The sequence below is a fragment of the Rhinolophus sinicus genome, linkage group LG12 (genome assembly GCF_036562045.2).
Source record: "Rhinolophus sinicus isolate RSC01 linkage group LG12, ASM3656204v1, whole genome shotgun sequence".
Classification (NCBI taxonomy): Eukaryota; Metazoa; Chordata; class Mammalia; order Chiroptera; family Rhinolophidae; genus Rhinolophus; species Rhinolophus sinicus.
The window spans coordinates 34,263,529-34,285,765 of NC_133761.1; the positions used below are offsets into that span (position 1 = coordinate 34,263,529).

The window sequence follows — 22,237 nt, forward strand, 5'->3', positions numbered from 1 at the left end:
TCCCCAATAAAGTCCTGTTCCCCTTCCCCAATAAAAAAAAAAAAAAAAAACATTGTGTAATATAACTTATCAAGAAAATATAAAAATTATTTTTAAATATAAGGTGCTATGCTAATAAATTCTTTTTTCCAAGCAAGTCTAGTGACACAACACTAATAGAACACCTTCTTTGTTAACAACTATTTGTCATAGAATCCGTTAAGTGTTTTGAAAATTTTTTCTGATCATTATCCTTTTCATTGAACCTTACTCTACCTGTGTTTTTCCCCATGGTTCAAAGTCTCCCAACACTTTCTCTGCAAAATAACATCAAACCCTCTGTCCAGTACTTCTGAACAATCTCCTACTGTCTCTTCCTGACAAGTTGAGTAAGATGAGAAATCAAAGCTTGTGATATTCTTACTATAGTTATTTGGAAGAACCAGCTCAAATTTCTTCTCTGTATTCCACATCTGCTTGTACCTGTGTCTTCAGCCATCAGTCCTCTCTGCTACACTGCTGTCATTGCCTCTTCTTTGTTTCTTTCAACCACTCGCATCTATATTGCTCTATTTTGGTTTCTATTGGTGGCTTATGATAGCCCCTTATTGTTTGTCTATCCTTTTTTCTTTCATTGGAATTTACATAACAATTAGAGTTCTAAGACCCGTACCTGAAATATGATATGATGTAATTAATCAAGTCTAAAGTGGCATTTTTCCTTCTTTTAAAGTGATTTGTGGTATTGATTTATCTTTTTAAACTGAGTACATGTCATAACCTTTGGCAGGTGTTGACTGTATGATGTCACAGTACAGCTACAGTCAAGCTGTATCCTGGAAATCTCCCCTAGATGTTCCACAGTTACTCTACTGACTATCTTTCTCTCAAAACTTCTTCTGCATCTTATATGTGTTATTCTCATTTAGTGGCATCTCTATTCACCTAGGCAAGCAATTCCAAAATCTCCAAATTATTTTCAACCTTATTTCCTACATTCAGCTAGTCATTAAATCCTATCCTCTCTATTTTCTGAGTATCTCTCAAACCTGGGTTAGTTTAGACCCTTATCCTGCTTCATTTGGGCTACAGCAACAGCAGTCTCATTTTCTTCTGGCATCCTGGCTTTTCCCTCTCCAATTCCTCCAAAACATTATTTGTGGAGCTATTTCCTAAATAAAATGCAACATAGTATCTTGTTTTAAAAATGCAGCTTAAAGAAACTCATTTAAAAAAAAAGATTATGTACGCTGTCATAAAGTCTAAATAACATGGCATTCAAGGACCTTCACTCTCTGGCCCCAGCCTCACAAGATCTCTCCACTGCAGCCACACTAAAGCCCTGTCTCTTCCTGGGAGTGCCACACTCACACTCACCTCCTTTTCCTTGCCCATGTAGTTCTCCTTACTTGAAACACCCTTCTCTCTCCTCTTGGTTTTCAGGCTTCCAAATCCAGTTCAAAATTCACCTTCTTTGTGAAATCTTCCTCAGCTCTAACCATACTTCTTTCCTGGGAGAGTGATTAGCCACTACTTCCACATCATCCTGTGGTACCGTTATTTATGGATAGGTCACCTTCCTTTCCTACTTACACTCACTATCTCATTCATCTTTATCTGGCACATAGTACACAATCAATAAATGGTTACTGAAATTACTATGTGCTGAATGAAATAACTAAAGAAAAAGTCCAGAGACCTAAAAGCACACAAGTCCAATTTCTTTGCTGCATTAAAGAAACAGGGTCCAGAAATAAAGAAAAAGGACTAACAATCTGACTATTGCAAACACATGAATGTGTTGTTTGTTTTTAAAAGCTAAGTGGTTTAGGGAGGGTATGGCGGGGAAAGAAAGTACATTTAAAGCTCTGGCTCCAGGGCAAGTAATAAAAAATGTTGCTTTAATGTTTTTTTCATAATATTGTGAGCAATGAGAAGGTCTATTCCATCACACCAGCCTTCAGGGCACAAAGTTTCAGCCTCCTGAACTAAGTCAAATTGGCATCAGCTCTCAGTTTTTCAGGCGGCCACAACTGGTCTCTGCCTTCCACAAGGCTAAACTTGACTGACAAAGAAGAAACAAAATAATTTTCCACTTATTTTATGGGCCTCTCTTTTGGCTCTCGTCAATTAACTATAAAGGTCCTGGGACTGCATCTTGCATTCTTGTCCCTGCATTACAGAGATGCCAGCAATGTTCCTTGTTTGCATTAGGAGCTGTTGTTCTTATAAAAAAAAGAGGTTGGGGCGGGGGGGGGGGGCAGGGCAGTGCCATACCACGGACACAAAGCTAGCTAGCCCAAGAAACAACACTGCATGGTACTCATAGTTCAGAGCCCTTAAGTGCCACTTATTAATGACAGCTCTTGATGTCACCCATTTTATACTACCTAAATTGGTAAATCTGAACACATTTCAAATTAAGATGCATGTGCATCTAGGTCAAAGTATCAGAGTCTACCCGAGTCCCAGTGGAATTCAATAATTTTCAAAATGATATAAGAACCAATTCTCTGTAATTCGATCTTAATCATTCCACCCCTGGGCTCCCATCCTAAATTCACTTACCCACAATGCCCCAGAGTTTATATACCTAGCGTGCCAAAAAATGTATATACATTTTAAGAGATATTAACACTTTGGTCAATGTTGCTCAAACAGTAGTTCGCCATAATCAGAAGAGTCTGGATGCTGATGGTAACCACTTTGAGCACCTCCTGTAATTGCAGAAGTCAAACATGGCTTGTATTCATCTTTTATTATCGATGTATATTAATAGTTTTTTCCTTTCTTAAAATGTGTATACTTTATTTGCACACTCTGTATACACTCTGGAGTACAAAGAGAGATCATATTCCCCAACATCACACAGACTATACCTGGATTGTCTATTTCGGGGAAAAACCCTGCCTCCATCTTCCTGTGTTCTGAATACCTGACTTACCCATTTTTCAAGCACTGTTTCTATTTAGGTAGGTTAAATAGGGATTACAATAGCATCTACCTCTTAGGTTTACATTAAGGATTAAGTGGGGCAATATAAGTAAAAAAATTAAATATGACACTGCTTGGTGCACAGTGCCCCATAAATATCAACTCTGTTACATTCCATGCATGAACAACAAAAGACTCCATAAGAGGGTCTTAAGGAAAAGAGTCCAAGACAGTTGTTTTGTTTCACCCAGTACCACATTTGGCTCCATGTCTCCCAATAGACTTGAAGTAGGTAACATTAATTTTATTTTACTTAAATGTTTGGGACTTTGTGTTTGTTAAATGTAGCATGCAAAATATATTTTAATATGTAGATAAAATGACTTTTTAACTGCTTTTAAAAAATCTCTAAGCTCAAAAATGTTATGATCTATAATAACTAATCTCAAATGCAAATTAATAGTGATACAATTCCCTGGATGTAATGGAAATATATGGTATTGTCAGGCTAGGTTGTATCATTAACAAGTTAGACCCAGGAGCCTGTGGTAATGCACAATAAAATCTTGCCCTCTTTTCTCCTCCCAGCCCAGAGTCTATTATTCTTATCTTAAGCTCCCAGATCTGTTGAAGCAGATGTAGAAAGGAACAGGAACGAACTGCAATTTGCAGAGAAGAAAAGAGGGCCAAGATTCCCAAGCAGAACAACGGAAGTAAGCAGAATTCCATTAAATCACCTACAATTTCACCTTTTACTCCTAATAAAAGAGAATCCTAATTTCCGGTCAAGATGGTAGAGTAGGTAAACACTGTGCTCACCTCCTCTCAGGACCACATCAATTACAACTAAACCACAGAAGAACCATTATTGAGAATTGCCTGGAGTCCAGCTGAACCGAAGCCCTACAACTACGGATATACAGAAGAAGCTACCTCAAGATGGTAGGAGGGGCAGAGATGTGGAACAGGCTGGTTCCACACCCTCATGTGTCCAGTAAAAATCGGGAGGGATATCTCAGATGTGAAGGTTCCTCCCACCCAAAGGAACAAGAGGTTCCAGCCCCTCCGCAGCCCAGGGTTTCAGTGCCAGGGAAAGAAGTCCCCATAACTTCTGGATGTGAAAACCAGCAGATATTATGGCTGAGTGAGCCATAGGTGGGTGCAATCTTAGACACTCCTCTTAAAGGGACCAAGCACAGACTTACTCACTGATGGAATCACTTGCTCTGAGCTTCAGTGCTGGGGCAGCAGTTTGAAAAGCACCAGGTACATACAAAGAGGAACTGAATTGTCTAGGTTCAGTGTGAGGCCTGGAGGGGCAGCTTTCTCCCAGATGGAGGAGCTGGCAAAAGCCATTGTTTCTTTGTTGAGCCCTCCCCCTCCTTGCATACAGAGGCAGGCAGACACCATATCTAGATCTCCATCAAACTATCACCTTTCTATGCCCCGCCATAGTAATTCCCAGAGACCCCACCCCACCAAAACTTTGGGCACACCCAAGCCGTTTTCAGTGGCTTTTCTGTATAAGTGGCCTGCCTTGGCTCATGCTGCAAACTTTCCTAAAATCTCTCAAAGGTTCACAAAACCCAAAAATGCAACATCTGGCTTTCAGCATGTCCCGTACCTCTGGCTGAGTAGCCCTAAGCCCGACACTAGCAACAGCCAGACTTCGTTCCTGGCTTGGCCTTTTAAGCACAGCATGGGAAGCACAGCATGGGAAGCACAGCATGGGGAGCAGCCATCTCTGAATTGCTTTCTGGCTCAAGCCAGAGGGCCCCAGGCAGGGCACAGACTGTAGCTGATTTGGCCTGCAGCAGGTGCCTTACCAGGAGACCCTGGGGCTGGCAGGCCCACTAGACAACTTCAGACGGGGCAGGAGCATCACCCTGCCACTTCCAAGGACAACACACCCAAAGAGAACCCTGCTCTGTAGGCTCAGCCCCTGAACACCAGCTCATCCACTATACTCACAGCCAGTCCTCACAACTAATCGGCCTGAGGATCAATCCCTCTCATTGACGTGCAAACGGCCTCAAGTCTCAACTACAACAGGGACAGACAACCCACACAAGGGACACACCTGGAGCACCCGGCTCTGGTGACCAGGGAGACTGCACCACTGGGTCCCACAGGACACCTACTATATAACACCACTCTATTAAGACCAGAAGACATAGCAGCCCAGCATAGAAAAAAACACAAGGAGGGAGCCAAAATGGGTAGACAAGGAAACATATTCCAATAAAAGGAACAGAACAAAGCTCCAGAAGAAGAACTAAACAAAATGGAGATGAGCAATCTATCAGATATAAGGATGTTCAGTTATAAGGATGCTCAATGATCTCAGTGAGAACTTCAACAAAGAGAGAGGAAACATAAAAATGGAGATAAAAAACGTAAAAAAGAACAAGTCAGAAATAAAGACTACAGTAACTGAAATGAAGAATACATTAGAGGGAATCAACAGTACATTAGATAAAGCACAGGATCGAATCAGTGATTTAGAAGACAAGGTAGCAGAAAACACCAAATCAGAACAGGAACAAGAAAGAAGAATCAAAAACAACAAAAAAGAGGAGAGTTTAAGAGGTCTCTGGGACACCCTCAAGTGTACTGATATTTGCATCATATGGGGTACCAGAAGGAGAAGAGAACAAGGAATTGAAAACCAATTTGAAGAAATAATGACAGCAAACTTCCCTAATCTGGTGAAGGAAATAGACATACAAGCCAGGAAGCACAGAGAGTCCCAAACAAAATGAACCAAAAGAGGACTACACCAAGCTACATCATAATTAAAATGCCATAAGTTAAAAACAGAGAGAGAATCTTAAAAGCAGCAAGAGGAAAGCCATTAGTTACATACAAGGGAGCTCCCATAAGATTATCAGCTGATTTCCCAACAGAAACTTTGAAAGCCAGAAGGGACTGGCACAAAATATTCAATGTGATGAAAATCAAGGACCTACATCCAAGATTACTCTACCTGCAAAGCTATCATTTAAAATCAAAGGACAGATAAAGAGCTCCCCAGACAAGAAAAAGCTAAAAGAGTTCATCACCCCCAAACCAGTATTACAAGGAATGTAAGAGGGACTTTTTTAAGACCAAAAAAAACAAAGAAAAAGAAAAGTCAAAAATATGAATAATAAAATGGCAATAACTACATATCTATCAACAATTACTTTCATTACTTTCAATGTAAATGGATTAAATGCTCCAGTCAAAAGACAGGATGGCTTAATGGACAAGAAAACAAGACCCTTGCATATGCTGCCTACAGGAGACTCGTTTCAGATCAAGACACACACAGACTAAAAGGGATGAAAAAAACATATTTCATGAAAATGGAAATTAAAAAACAAAAAAGCTGTGGTAGCAATACTTGCAGCTGACAAAACAGAATTTAAAACAAAGTCTATAAAAAGCGACAAAGGACCCAGTAATACCCCTTCTGGGTAATTATCCGAAAAAACCCAAAACACTACTTCAAAGGAACAAGTGCACCCATATGTTCACTGCAGCATTGTTTACAATGGCAAAGATGTAGAGGCAGCCTGGGTGTCTGTTGATGGATGAATGGATAAAGAGGAGGTGGTACATGTATACAGTGGAATTTTGTTTGGCCAGGGAAAGGAATGGGTTCTCATCATCTGTAGCAGTATGGATGGACCTGAAGGGTATTGTGCTGATTGAAGTATGTCAGGCAGTGAAAGACGGATGCAATGTGATTTCACTTATATGTTGAAGCTAAAGAAAAAAATAAACAACAACAACAACCAAAAACAAAAACAGAAACCAACTCATGGAAACAGAGAACATTTGAACATTTTGATAGTTGCCAGACAGGAGCAGGGTTGGGAATGGGTGAAAAAGGGGAAGCGATTAAGAAGTACAAATTGGTTGTTACAAAGTAGTCATGAGGATATAGGGTATAGCATAAGGAATACAGTCAATAATACTTTAATAACTATAAATGGTGTCAGATGGGTACTAGATTTGTTGGGGTGAAAGCTGGGAGTGGGGGTTGGATGACAGGGTAAAAAGATGAAGGTATTAAGAAGTACAAATTGGTAGTTATAAAACAGCCACAGGAAAATAAAGAATAGGGGATATAGTCAATAATATGGTAATAACTATGTATAATGCCAGGTCGGTACTAGACTAGTCAGGGGAATCACTTCTTGAATTATATAAATGTCTAACCACTATGTTCTACACCTGAAATTAATATCAAATAATACTGAATGTCAACCATAATTAAAATTTAAAGGGGGGGTAGGTGAAGGGGAATAAGAGGTTCAAATTTCCAGGTATAAAGCAAGTAAGTCATAGGGATGTAATGTACAGCATAGGGAATATAGTCAGTAATATTGTGATAGCATAGTAAGGTGTCAGATTGTTGCTGGACTTACGGTGATCACTTCTTTAGGTACATAAATGTTTAACAACAAGTGTGTACACCTGAAACTAATATAATATTGTATGTTAGCTATATTGTAATAAAAATCTTTTACGGGGGTGGGAATCCTAGAATCTGTCTCAGGAAGAAGTCCCACATAACCTCTCTCATTTTGGAGATTAAGAAACTGAGAACTAAAGAGATCAAGTGACAAGTGCAAAGTCATCCAGCCTTTCTGAAACCTGGGTCTGGAAACCTAGAACGGATGCACTGACCAATTGTATCAAAGCAGTCTCAACCTATGTAACTTCAAAGCATCCACACACAAATGTCTTTATTTTCCTCTCCGGTCTATAATCAGCCTTCTTCAGTCACCCACAATCAGCCAGTACCTGTCTCAGGAACACAAACAAGATTCTCCACAATCCTGAGTTCAAGGATTTTACAAACAAGTTACTTAAAACATAGCCATGTGGTTCTACCTTTAGATTCACCCTTATTTTTCAGAAATATGTTAAATATTATGGCATCAATGATTCTCCAAAAGTCTGAAATAGAAAACAAAACACAAGCAATAAAATGCCTAGGCATATTTTGTTTTAAGGACTACATACGAAAATCTACCTGAAGTGGAAATATGATGTGGTACTTCTGTGATTATTATAAGAACAGCATAGCCTAGAACTCCTTTTAAGTAGCCACCATAGAATGCCTTCGTTTACAAAAGTACGTTTACAACTTTTTGGAAAACTATCTACCAGAAGATAAAAGTTGTAAACCTATGTCTCCACTGCCTCCATTTCGTATGCATTTACATCCATACAAGTATTCCTTCATTCAGCTCTACTTCATATGTACACATTCAGTGCCTCATTCCTTAATTCACCAGCTCTACTTCACAGGTACTCACTCATCCTTCAGTTACTTGAGTACTTCCGAGTACCTGAGTCTGAGTGGAGCCTAGACTTCACAGTAAAAGTGAAAGTACAAACTAAAAAGCGGGGGGAAAAACCTCAAAGGAGCCCAGCTAAAGCCTGGGGGGGCGGGGGGGGCCGGGGTAACTAGGAATTTGTTCCAGATGCGGGGAGAGGGACTCTCCTTGGCAGCTTGGAGCTGGACCTGGGAGACGAGGAGGAAGAGGCGGCGGCCGGGCCGAAGGAACAACCCAGGCTCCGCTCGCTGCGGTTCTGCAGCCTCCTCCTCCATCCCAGTGCCCGCAGGCAGCTTCTCAGTACTGGGCCCCGTGCCTCCCTGCTCACGGAAGCCGCAGGCCCCATCTTCCAGTGGCCTCCCAGCCCCACCCGTCAGTGATTCCCAAGAATGAGCAACTTAGGAGGTCCATCCCTGGGGCCGGCACCCGCTTCAGCCCGCCCGCCAGGAGGAGCCAGGGTTTCGGCCCAGCCGCCCGCGGGCACAACCCGGCAAACGCACCTGGTCCGGCTCCTCGGGCTGCGGCGGAGGCAGCGGCGGTGCCCTGGTGCAGGCAGCCCAGCCTTCAGGTGGCGGTGGCCACACCCCCAGCGTGGCTAAGGTCCTTCTCGCAGGCTGGCGACCGCTGCCCTGCCCCCTGCGCCGTGGGACGGAAGGCGGGACGCGGGACGCCGGGCGGGGCATGCCTGGCCGCCTGGGGCGGGGCGGGAGTGTTGAGGGGATGCAGGCCTACCAGGCGGGAGAGCTCGGGGAGCCACCTCCAGCATGCCCGTGGGTCCTCGCCGGGACTCAGAGGACTGGATGGCTCCTCACCTTCCGGGTTCTGGCCCCCAGTGGAAAATTGAGTGTCACCCCCGGGGTTCTGAGCCCCTTGACCGTGCTGTTTATATAGAGTCTAGAGGGACTCCTCATACCGTTGCGGGTCCGCACGGCCTGGGCTTCTGGGCCGCGGTGCGTTCCAGAAGCTGTAGCCTCAAGGCGGGCGAAAGCCTTGGCAGAGATATTGTGTGCTTTAATGAGTGTCCCTGCAGGTAGAGAAGCAAGGGGTTATGAAGCTGAAAGGAAAACGGGAAAGGTTTTGGTCCTCCATGAATCTGGCTAACGGTGTCTGGAAACTCCAAGCTTTGTGAGCTGTCAAATGCCGCCCACGGGTAAGCAATTATTAACCCGCTATTTTCCCCATCCTGTGGGTGCAGGACTGTTAGGCCACGATGATGAAAGGCGGAGATGACCCAAACTGGGAGACCAGGAAGAGTCATTTCTCTTTAGTTTATGCATTAATTACATGAGGGTGCCCAAGAAGAAAGGAGACTCATCTCATTACACGCTGTACCTTATCTCAACAAGTCACACGCATTGCTGGTCACAAAGAGTGTGCTCACGTATTTTCAATGTTTTATGTTTTGGTAAGTTTGAATTCCTTTGTTTAACCACACTCTTATCAAATACAAACAGTTATCTTTGTGAAACACAGAACAATTCAGGTCTCTCTTCTGAACCAGAAAAAAACAAACCAAAAAAAACCTTTTAATTTAAAAAACAACAACCACACATGCTCACTGGGGAAAAAAATACAAAACCTGCAATGTTCATTTATTTACATACACATAACCTACCGTTAACAATCTCACTAAACTTTTATTAACCTTGTTGCCCACGAATAAAGTATGAACTGTGAGATATCAAGATTCCTAAGCTCCTCACAATGTGATCCTGTCCCACCTTTCAGGATCATCTTTGTGGTGCTATCCAGCTCCACTGAATTATTTTTTTCTCAAACTATCAGGGGTAAAGGACAAGTTTTTCTTATTTCCATTCTGTCATGGACTATTATTTTTGTAAGCTACAATCAAAAACTTGCTAGAAAAAGTGACAAAAAATATAAAAATCTACAAACCCCAGTTTTTATTTTGAGTATACAAGAAAAACTTTGTCAATTTATTTTTGTTTTCTTTCCTTTCAAAATTTCAAATTTTATCTCAGTCATGAACCAGTGAAAACAGTTCATAGATTGGCACTCATACCCATACTTTCAGTGTCACTGACTTGATGTTCTTTAAGTGTATCTAATGCTTTTCAACTTCTGTGGCTTTTCTCATGGTATTCCTTTAGTGCTGATCAAAGTTCTTCTCACTGAAGGTTCAACTCATAATGTACTAAAAATAATAGCTTAACATTTATTGAATGCTTCATGCCAGGACTACATGCTTTAACTGTGAATTCTTGTCAACACTATGAGCTAGGTGTTATTGTCATTGTTGTTATTATTCCCACTTTACAGAAGAGGACATAGAGGATCAGAGAACTCAAATCACATAACTAGTGAGGTACAAAGTGAGCATTCTTAATTGAGCTGGCCTGCTTCCAGAACCCATGCAGTCAACCATGATGCTGGGCCCTCCTCCATAAAGCCTCCCCATTTGCTTTCTAGTGGACACTAATCACCTCTTGTACCTCCACCACAAGATTTTTTTCCCCATTGGTTTTCATTCATGTCTGTTTTCTACACTAGACTTTAGGCTTCTGGCTATAGTGGCATTTGTGTATCTCCACAGCTCAGTGTTACTCTGTCCAACTGGAACAGCCTTTATGCCCTGAACTCTGCTCATAATAACCACTAGAAACCAACCTCACCCTTGTCTTGTGTTCACTATCTTTTGTTCTTACTTCATGTTACGTTATGATTATTTATGTCTGCATCTCCTATTAGACCACAGGCCACCTGTTATATCCAGTTATCTTACCAAAGATGTTTTTATTTAATTGAACAAGCACTTCCATAACATTTATGATGTGCCAAGTGCTGTTCTAAGACCTTTACAACCTCCTAAACAGCCCTTTAGAGTAGGTATTATTTTATCACCATTTAATCTATGAGGAAACTGAGGAACAGAGAAGTTACTAGTAAGATGCTAGTAAGTGGCAGAGTTAGCTTTCCAAGCCAGGCAACCTGGCTCTAGAGTTGATTTCTGAACTACCATTCTGTGCGGATTTCCCTTACACCATGTGCTCTTCCCGCTGAGAACACTTCAGTGACTTTCTACTGCTCTTAGGATAAAGGTGAAACTCCTTTGCAGGGACTATAAAACTATGTTGCCTTAATTCTGCAGCTGCATCTCCCACCACACTTCCTGGCTCCCTTCTAGCCACGCTTTTCCCTTGCTCATGAGAGTCATGCCCCCTCTGACCACAGTACTAGTCAGTCCCTTGGCCTACAATGCTCTTCCCTCACCTTGATCCTTCTTCAAAATTAGCCTTTAGATTTTAGCTCAGGAAAACCTTTCTAGACGAGAACAAATATCCCATTAAAAGGATTTTCAGTTCTTAACATAATTATAATTTTATATTTTATGTATGTGAATATTTGACTAAAGTAAGTTCCCCCTTTCAACACTATAAGCTCACGATGGCAGGGACTATCTTATTTGCCCACCTTTATATCCCCAGCAACTAGAACAGTATCTGACATTTAGTAGGCAGTGAGTAAACATTCATTGAATGAATGTAGAAATAAATGGTGTTCAGAGGCTGTGAAAATATAAGAAGGGCAGGCACAGTGTTGTGCTGGTAAATGTTTACCAGCCAGTTTCTTTTGTTTGTTTGTTTTGTTTTTAAGCCCTCATTTGTACCATTTGCCAATTTCTGTGATGTAAATACTCCCACCATGGCCAGATTTGAAATGCCAACACGAAGTCATGCAATGCTTGAGTTGGGGTGTGATGTGAGCAATCAGCTTTGAAAGCCTATACCAGCTGGCTCCAGCACACTACTGGAAGGGCACCAAAGTTAGTGGAGCAGAGACTGGCACACAAAGCCCAGGCAAGCAGCCCAAAGATCTAAGCTCAGATCTGCAGTTTGAATAGAAGACAGATTTGTGAAGTACAGATGTGTGGGACAAACAATTGCTGAGGCCAGTGGGGGTTGGAGAAGGAAAAGGAGAAAGTCAATAGGACTAACGTGTACATTTGAAAAGAAGAGCCCTGTTAATCTTGATAAGAGGTTCAGACTTTATCCTAGGGGAAGCACTGGACTGGCTTAAGTAGGTGAGGGGCATGGTGAAATTAGCATTTTGGAGAGTTTGGTCTAGCTGCCTGTCGTGCAGGGTGTCATGCGGGGTCTCTGGTCCCGCTCCCCACATAAGAACGCAGGATATGGTGAGGCCAAAAAGGAACACCCACGGAGCCATAGGTAGGGGAGTCATACTACTATAGTCTCATGGGCGGCTGGGTTGGAGACACAGGAAGCAGGAGTCACACTGTCTGCAACCCTCACTGCACCACTTGCAGGCTCAGACACCATCTTCTTGCTAGCCCCCATTTTCTGCTAGCGTAGCCACGGCAGTTATATTAGTGGCCAATGGCTCACTGGTTACAGCTGACGGCCAAGTAGCCACAACTGATGGCCATCCAATCACAGTTGATGGCCATTTACTACCTGAGCCAGCACCTTTCTACATGAAGCCGAGAGCCTGGAAACTGTACTTTGGGGCTCTGTCCCCACACTGCCTTTGCCCAATGGATTGGTCACTGTGCTTGTCGTGCGGGACGGCCTGCGAGGTCTCTGGTCCCGCTCCCCACATAACACAGGATATGGTGAGGCCAAAAAGGAACACCCATGGAGCCATAGATGGGGGAGTCATACCACTATATCCTCTCTGGCGGCACTATATTCTCACTGGAGGCTGGATCCACACTGTCCGCAAACCGCCATCCAAGCTTGCCAGCCCAGCCGCCATCTTCTTGCTAGCCCCCATTCTTCCTCTCTTCTTTTGCTAGCATAGCCACAGCAGTTATATTAGTGGCCAATGGCTCACTGGTTACAGCTGATGGCCAACTAGCCACAGCTGATGGCCATCCAATCACATTGATGGCCATTTACTACCTGAGCCAGCACCTGTCTATGTGAGGCCGAGAGCCTGGAAACTACTTTCTGAGGCTCTGCCCCCACAGTGCTGCTACTTAGAAAGGAAATGCTGGTGAACAGAATCAAGACAGAGATAAAGAGAAAGTACAGACAGCTGTGAAAGGGAGCACGATAGGAGGTGTTTCACAGGGAGATGTGAGCAAAACGGCAGTCTGGCAGTGAGCAGGCCTTAAACTAAGCCCCTGGTTTCGGGAGGTGGGAACTCACACCTCAGGGAATGAAACCAACACGAGGCAGTGCCCTGCACTGGAAACCCAATGGGGACTTGATTGTAAGCACAGGCTTTAGAAACAGGGAGACCAGAGCTTGGGTTCTGGTTTAGCCACTTTCTAGTGGTTTTCAGTTGCGGAGGCCTTCTCGCCACGCCATCTTTCAGGCGGGGCAGCCTGCGGGGTCTCTGCTCCCGCTCCCCACACAAGAACGCAGGATATGGTGAGGCCGAAAAAGAACACCCACGGAGCCATAGGTAGGGGAGTCATACCACTATGGTCTCACTGGAGGCTGGGCCCACCGGACGCGTGACCTGCCGTCCGCCTTTCCGCCAACCGACAGACCGACGACTCTCCTCCACTCTCTCGACTCTGTTCCTCTCTCTCGGCTCTCCTCTTCCGCTCTCCTCGGCCCTCCATAGTTGTAGCAGTTATACCAGCGGCCAATTGGCTAACCGGCCACAGCCGACGGCCAATCAGCCACAGCCGACGGGCCATTCACCACCCGAGCCAGTACCCCTTTACGTGAGGCCGAGAGCCTGTAAACTACTCTCTGGGGCTCTGTCCCCACACTCCACCCCTACAGGGTCTTGCCTCATAATCTACGCAACAAGCGTCTTCCACGAGGGTCCCTGTGCCGTATTAGCCTACTGACACCTACAGACGAAAAGAAACAGTAGTCTTAGGAACCAACAATGGCAAATCCCTCCCATCTGGGAGGATACATGTTAGCTTTTTGTCCTGGGAAAGGAGGGTCGCTGCCACTGGCACCTTTCCCAGTTTGTGGTACCAGACCTTTATGGCAGTACTTGGGGTCCCTTGCATAGTTTCAACATGTAACAGAACAGGGGACCCCATAATAGGCCATAGTGAGAGCACATAGTTTCCTCGCAAAATCATCCCGGTATCGGGACCTTTGTATACTGCAGTCACTTGCGGTGGCCACTCAGCCACCACCCCTGGCGTCACTTGCAAATCATGAGTCAAACCAGCCCCCCATGGGGCTATCAGACCCAACCACCGACAGTGCGGGCTTTTGACCTGCCAGGGCCAAGTCCACTACATAGTGATGTGTCCCCAGGCGGACAGTCAGATGATCCACTAAATCATGAATTGAAGGCACTGCAGCGTGCAAGGGTGGCGTCACCTTATTTAACTCCCTATAGTCCACAGTCATTCGCCAGGTCCCATCTGGCTTCTTGACAGGCCATACTGGGGAGTTAAAGGGACTGTGCGTTGGCCTCACTATATGTGCCTTTTCCAATTCCAATATTGTACGACCAATCTCCTCCTGCCCTTCTGGCAGGCGGTACTGTCGCACTGTAACCACACGCCAGGGCTGTGGCAACACTTGAGGAGGGTGGTGAGCATGCCCGTGTGTCACCGCTTTCACCACCCGGATCAGGAGACAGAACTCTCCTACCGACGTCTGTAAGCTGAGGCCATGTAGCACGTCCACCCCTAGAATATATTCCGGAACGGGGGAGACATAAACCTTGTAGGTACGAGGAGGAAGCTTTCCTATACCCAGTGGTAAGGAAACAGCTTTCACAGTCACAGTTTTTCCCCCGTAGCCATCAATGCAGACTGCTGGTCCGGGGAACAGTTCTGGGTTCCCATAAACGAGATTGCAGTCAGCACCAGTGTCAGCTAGAGCCAAAACCCTCTGTACATTCGAAGGGGACCAATGTATGGACAGTTGCACGTGGGGCCTCCGGTCCCTGCTCGTCCCCTCTGACCGGGTACCTTGGCCCCACCCCTAATCAAGCTGCAAGGAGTCGGCCTCAAGCGGCTGCATGAAGTCCTGGAGGGACACGGGTCGCGCTTTGCCAGACTCCTCCTTTATGTTTCTCCAGAATTGTTGTTCCGGACGCAACTGTTTCCAAAGTTCCAGCAGGAGTGCATTGGGTTGTCGGTCTATTTTCTTTCGATCGACCCCTGCTGCCACGAGATCACGCCACATCTGTGCGCGTGTTACTCTCTGAGGCCCGCGACCTCGCCCCTTTACCTTTGGTTTGGGCTTCCAGGTCTCAACTGTGCGGACCTCCTGTCGTAACTTCCTTCGCCTCCGGCTTTCAACATCCCCTAGGGTGGCCATGGCAGTTGTAACTTCATGGATCCGCCGCCCTATATACAGTGTAAGAATAGCAACCAAGGATCCAAAAGCACTCGCAGGTGCAGTATCCAAAACCAGATCTCTCATGCTGGCAGTAAAAAGCTCGTCATCTGGGCCCTGCATATTGAGGTTAAAAATAGCATGTCTCATACCCATTTCACGGATTATTTGCATAAGTTCTGTATATGACTGCCATTGACACAGTGTCTGGCAGCTCGCCAGCCTGTCCCCATACTGTGCGTACTGCAGCCATGAGCCACGCCATTAGAGAATGGTTGCCCTGGTTGTGGGCCAACCTATGGCAGTTTTGTAACCTTTGTCGCAGGGACGGATGCACTGTCACGAAGGCTAGCTTTTCCATCTCGCCTGGGGAGCAGAGAATGCTGTCCGCTCCCTCATCCCATAAATGTAACAGCCAAGCTGAGACTGGCTCTCCAGGGCGCTGTCTGTACTGCCTCCCTAGCGCCTGCAACTCAGTGGGAGTGTATGGGGTGTAGGTTATGAACTCAGTCACAGCTGGGTTGCCAGCAGCAACGCCCCCAGGGCCCAAAGGTTGCTCACGTTTTACCCTTTGCTTAAAGATTGGCCGGGCTTGGGGGTTGGGAGCTACATTGTCTCCACTTGCTTCCTCCGCCTCTGCCTCAGAGTCTCCACCTTGGGGCCCCTGTTCTAACAGGCGGACCCGGGCTTCCAGCGCTTCCAACTGGGACACCTGGTTCGGCGCCCGGGCCACTTCATTAAGCCCATTTTCCGTGTTGAGACTCAAGGCCTTGAGGAACATCCAGCCCACGCGGCCAGCTGTTGCCTTCTCCTCCTCCGGCAATCGCTTAGCCAGAGCCTGCAGGGCCCTCTCCACACTGGCCGAAGAGCCGTCCATGTCCTCCCACCCCTCCTTGGGGGTCCAACTCCTTAGAACAGTGGCCACCGAACACCATATACTGTGTGGGGGGCCATACATCCTCCTGCCCAGAGTCAGACGCCATTCCTACCTGGTCGGAATCTTGCTCACCGTGCCAGGTGTCTGAGTGGGTGGAGGCCTTGGTGTAAGATGTCCTCAACCCTTGGAGCCAACAGCCGAAGCAGATCAAGAAAAGGAGGACAATGCCCTCCATGGCCAAGAGGGTGATGTGCCAGCTGGAGGCTCGAGTCTCCCAGGCAGACCGTGCCTCCCGCTCCCAGCGTAGCTCCTCACAGGCCTCCCGAAGCTGAACTTTTGTACGCATAAGCTGCTCGACCATCCTTCGGTGAGTTTCGGCCGGTACCATACCCTGCTCGCTGCGCCATTTGTCGTGCGGGAGACCCTGCTCGCTGCGCCATTTGTCATGCGCGGAGGCCTTCTCGCCGCGCCATCTTTCAGGTGGGGCAGCCTGCGGGGTCTCTGCTCCCGCTCCCCACACAAGAACGCAGGATATGGTGAGGCCGAAAAGGAACACCCACGGAGCCATAGGTAGGGGAGTCATACCACAGTCTCACTGGAGGCTGGGCCCACCGGACGCGTGACCTGCCGTCCGCCTTTCCGCCAACCGACCGACCGATGACTCTCCTCTACTCTCTCCTCTGTTCCTCTCTCTCGGCTCTTCTCTTCTGCTCTCCTCGGCCCTCCGTAGTTGCAGCAGTTATACCAGCAGCCAATTGGCTAACTGGCCACAGCCGACGGCCAATCAGCCACAGCCAACGGCCATTCACCACCCGAGCCAGTACCCCTTTACGTGAGGCCGAGAGCCTGTAAACTACTCTCTGGGGCTCTGTCCCCACAGTGGGGTTTCGATAAAAACACCTCACATGATAATTCTGATGATAAAATGAAATAATACGTGTCAAATTTATAGTGTGTGGCACATAACAGGTGTCATGTGAGGTGGCCTGCGGGGTCTCTGCTCCCTCTCCCCACACAAGAACGCAGGATATGGTGAGGCCAAAAAGGAACACCCACGGAGCCATAGGTAGGGGAGTCATACCACTATATTCTCGCTGGCGACTGGGTTGGAGAAACAGGAAACAGGAGCCACATAATTGTCAACCCTCATTGCTCTGCTTGCAGGCTCAGCCACCATCTTCTTGCTAGCCCCTATTCTTCCTGCTAGCGTAGCCACAGCAGTTATATTAGTGGCCAATGGTTCACTGGTTACAGCTGACGGCCAACTAGCCACAGCTGATGGCCATCCAATCACAGTTGATGGCCATTTACTACCTGAGCCAGCACCTGTCTATGTGAGGCCGAGAGCCTGGAAACTGCTTTCTGGGGCTCAGTCCCCACAACAGGTAAATAATAAATATTTTAAAAATTTAGTAGGCAATAAAATAGGAAATAAATCAGGCACCCCTTTGAAAAGTGGTCTTCAAAACGGAATGTATGCTCCCTTGGGGAATCAGAAGGGATACTTGATGGAGTGACCAATAATATCATCCAAATCCAAACTGACATACTTAGACAGTGACAGGGGTGCTGTTAATAATTACACCAGGACAAAAGGCATAAACTGCAGTGTGATTATCTTCATGCTCTTGGACTTTCCAAGAGACGGACAGGCACAGAGAATTTTAAGGCACCAGTTTCAAGATCCAGAACCTCAAAGGTCATATTGCCTCCTTCAAAAATTGATTTACTTGAAAGGTGTCTTTTATAATTAATTGCCTTTATTCTACTTTCCAAATGAAAGAATTCCTCTCACACGTCCCTCACCTCTCTAAAATGCAATGTCCTGAAGGGAAGGATGACGCAGAAGCCAAACCAAAGGACATTTTGATAATTTGTTTAATCAGCATTCCATGAATGTGACCCCCATTTATCTCATGAAAATTCATTTCTAATATTTTACATTTATGTTCAATAATTATTTATTAAATGTGTAATATATTTATGTTTTAATAAATTATGTACTACTAGTAAATTATAATTTGGAGAAAAAATTTTAACAGGAAATTTTTAAAAATTGAATTTACACATGTATATTTTATTGTGGAGAATTATGGTAGGGCAATCAACAAAATATTATGAAGCCTAAAACCCAGAAGGATAAAATCCTGGATGAGAGGCATTGGGATGGAAAAACAACTTCACAGAAGGAAAGGAACAGTGCAGTATTTTTCACTACTATGAGCTTTTTCAAGTATTTTTTTAATCACATCATGTTGAGTGTCTATTTTGGAATATAAAATCCCATTGGATACATTTGGAAGAGTGATACAATAGTTTTATTTTGACATGCCAATATTTACAACATGCTGGAACTTTTATTCTTTGCAACTATTAAATTTACATGGAAAATTATAGAAATATTTTTTTTAATGTTCCCGAGAATATATTAGCAAAAACATTTGAAGACTATGGGTTTACATGATCTATAATAGTAGTTAAAGTCTGGCTCTGCCGTTTATTAGCTGTGTAGACGTGGGCTAGTCATTTGACCTAAGCATAATTTTCTTATCTATAAAATGGGAAATAATAAAACCTAAGGATTTAACTGAATAAACTTTATAAAAATTCCTAGCAAGCCTTGCACTCAAGCTTTGTACTGAATAAATGTTATTTAGTGGTATTCGATGTTACTAATAGCTAACATTTCTTGATACTAACTATATAGTAAGCACTGAGTTAATGCAATTTAATTCTCACAAGACTCTATGAGGTAGTTTCTATGAATTATAGATGAGAAAACACACATGTCATAGTAATTAAAGGCAATATAGGATCAGTGAATTTTGATCATATTTCTCTATTTCTATGCAACAGTTTTTAATTAAGATTATATTAAATACTATAAAGATTCTGATAGCATGAATACTAAATATCTGTATAACTCAAAGTGAACCCACCTGTATAATAAGCACACAGACCAAGAAACAATATTACCAGTACCACCAAAAGCCCCTGTCCTATCCCCTTTCAGCCACCTACACCCACAAGGATATCCCCTAGCCTAACTTCTAACAAAACAGATTAGTTTTAATTATTTTCTAAATGTTATATAAATGAAATCATACATTTTATATTATTTTGTGTCTGGCTTCTTTCATTAAAAATATGTTTGATCACATAGACAAACATATAGACCAATGGAATAGAATAAAGATCCCAGAAATAAACTCTGATGCATATGGTGAACTGATCTTTGACAAGGGTGCCAAGACCACTCAGTGATAAAAGGAAATTCTCTTCAACAAATTAGGTTGGGAAAACTGGACATCCATATGCAAAAGAATAAAATTGGACCTATACCTTATACCATATACAAAAATTAACTGACAATGGATTAAAGACCTAAATATAAGACCTAAAATTATAAAATGCCTAGAAGAAAACATAGAAGAAAGGCTTCATGATATTGGGTTTGACAATGATTTCTCGGGTATGACACCAAAAGCACAGGCAACAAAAGCAGAAATAGATGAACTGGACTTCATCAAAATAAAAAACTGTGCATAAAAAGACACAATCAACAAAGTGAAAATTTCTTAAGAATGGGAGAAAATATTTGCAAATCATATATCTAATATGGGGCTAATATCTAGAATATATAAAGAACTCCTACAACTCAACAACAACAATAGCAAAAACACAAATAACTGGTAAAAACAAAATGGACAAAGGACTTGCAGAAATATTTCTCCAAAGGTAATATGCAAATGACTGATGAGCATATGAAAAGATGCTCAGCATTACTAATCATTTTAGAAATGCAAATCAAAACCACAAGATACCACCTCACACCCATTAGGATAGATACTATTGGAAAAAAATTCAGAAAATAAGTGTTGGTAAGGATATAAAGAAATTGGAACTTTTGTGCACTATTGGTGAGAATGTAAAATGGTGCAGTCACTGTAGAAAACAGTATGGTGGTTTCTCATAAAAGTGAAAATAGAGTTACCATAAGATCCAGATATCTCACTTCTGGGTATAAGTCAAAAAGAATTGAAAGCAGAGTCTTGAAGAGGTATTTACACAGTCATGTTCATAACAGCATTGTTCACAACAGCCAAGAGGTGGAAGCAACCCAAATGGCCATCAATGAATGAATTGATAAATAAAATATGGTTATTATTTAGCCTCAAAAAGAAAAAAATCCTGTCATATACTACAACGTAGATGAACCTTGAGGACATTATGCTAAGTAAAATAAGCCAATCACAAGAAACCAAAAACAGTATGATTCCACTTATATGAGGTATCTAAAATTGTCAAATTCATAGAAACAGAAAGTAGACTGATGGTTGCCTAGGGTCAATAGAAAGGGGAAATGGGGAGTTGTTTAATGGGTATAGATTTTCAGTTTTGCAGGTTGAAAAAGGTCTGAAGATCTGTTGTATAACAATGTGAATATACTTAAGAGTATGGTCCATACTCTTAAAAATATACACTTAATAAATTTTGTTACGTGTTTTTCCCCCAATTAAAAATTTAAATATGTTTGAGAGATTCATTCATATTATTGTGCATAGCTATGATTTATTCATTCTCATTGCTATATAGTATTCTATTATGTGCATCTATGTACCACAATATATTTATCCATTCTGTTGATAGACATTTGGGAATTATCAAGTTTGTGGCTATTGTAATTAGTGCTGTACATAGCATTTTAAAATGACGAAAATAAAAACTTACCAGATTTTTAGGGCTTAGACGGCATTCATAGAGTACTGATAATATATTTTAAACCGGTTAAAATATCCTCCATCCTCATGTTCAGTTTGTATATCCAACTGCTAACTTAATTTCTCCATTTGGATATCTAACAGACATCGCAAACTTATTATGTCCAAATGCGCTTTTTCCTGCTGCTTGGCTTCTCTTCCCTACATATCAACTTGATCAACTCTTCTTTTTCACTTCTTTTAAGTTTTTACTCAAATCTCATTTTCTCCATCAGACTAAACCTGACGAGCTGTTTAATACTGCAACCAGCTCCTCCCCACCCTAAAACTCTTAATCACCTTCACCCTACTCTAGTTCTTTTTCCATACCACTTAACATTTTCCAACACACTTCGTAATAGTAATTACGAAGTTTGACAATTAAGTTCGCGAACTCATCCTAGAAAAAGTGCTACATACCTCATTGCTGAATATCACTATGGTCACCTTTGAAGTATTCCCTTTGGGAAACTATGCACTGATTCCAGTGCCTAGTCTACCATTCAAAGCAATCTTGGAACTCTTTTTCTGGAATGGTCATCAGAGCTGTCGTCGGATTACCCTTGATGTCCTGAATGTCATCAAAATGTCTTCCTTTCAATATTTCCTTATCTTTGGGTAAAGAAAGAAGTCACTGGAGGCCAGGTCAGGTGAGTAGGGAGGGTGTTCCAATACAGTTATTTGTTTACTGGCTAAAAACTCCTTCACAGGCACTTTTTGTGAGCTGGTGCATTGTCGTGATGCAAGAGCCATGAATTGTTGGCTAAAAGTTCAGGTCATCTAATATTTTCACACAGCCTTTTGAGCACTTCCAAATCGTAAACTTGGTTAACTGTTTGTCCGGTTGGTACAAATTCATAATGAATAACCCCTCTGATATCAAAAAAGGTTAACAGCATCATTGAAACAAGTTCACGAACTTAATTGTCAGACCTACGTATTTATTATATCTATACTGTCTAAAAGTTCCTCAAGGGCAGGGATTTTTTTCTTTCCTCCTTTTTTATCTGCTGTATTCCCAACACCTAGAACAGTGTCTGACACATAGTAGGCACTCAATAAATATTTGTATTGTAAGTTCTAATAATAGTTGAGACTGAGCTGGCC

At 43.4% G+C, this 22,237-nt stretch overlaps 1 protein-coding gene across 2 annotated transcripts in view; it reads right to left on the minus strand.

The window, feature by feature from the left end:
* The window catches only part of CPQ (carboxypeptidase Q), a 262,903-nt gene extending 253,826 nt beyond the window's left edge, over positions 1–9,077 (minus strand). Inside the window, exon 1 of one of the 2 annotated variants that reach the window (XM_074316337.1) lies at positions 8,747–9,069. In XM_074316337.1, coding sequence (XP_074172438.1) covers positions 8,747–8,929 — 183 coding nt within the window. In that variant the 5' untranslated portion in view covers positions 8,930–9,069. Of the gene's footprint in view, positions 1–8,746 lie in introns of both variants that reach the window. The other variant, XM_074316339.1, reaches the window with a different exon arrangement.
* Between the last annotated feature and the right edge of the window lie 13,160 nt (positions 9,078–22,237).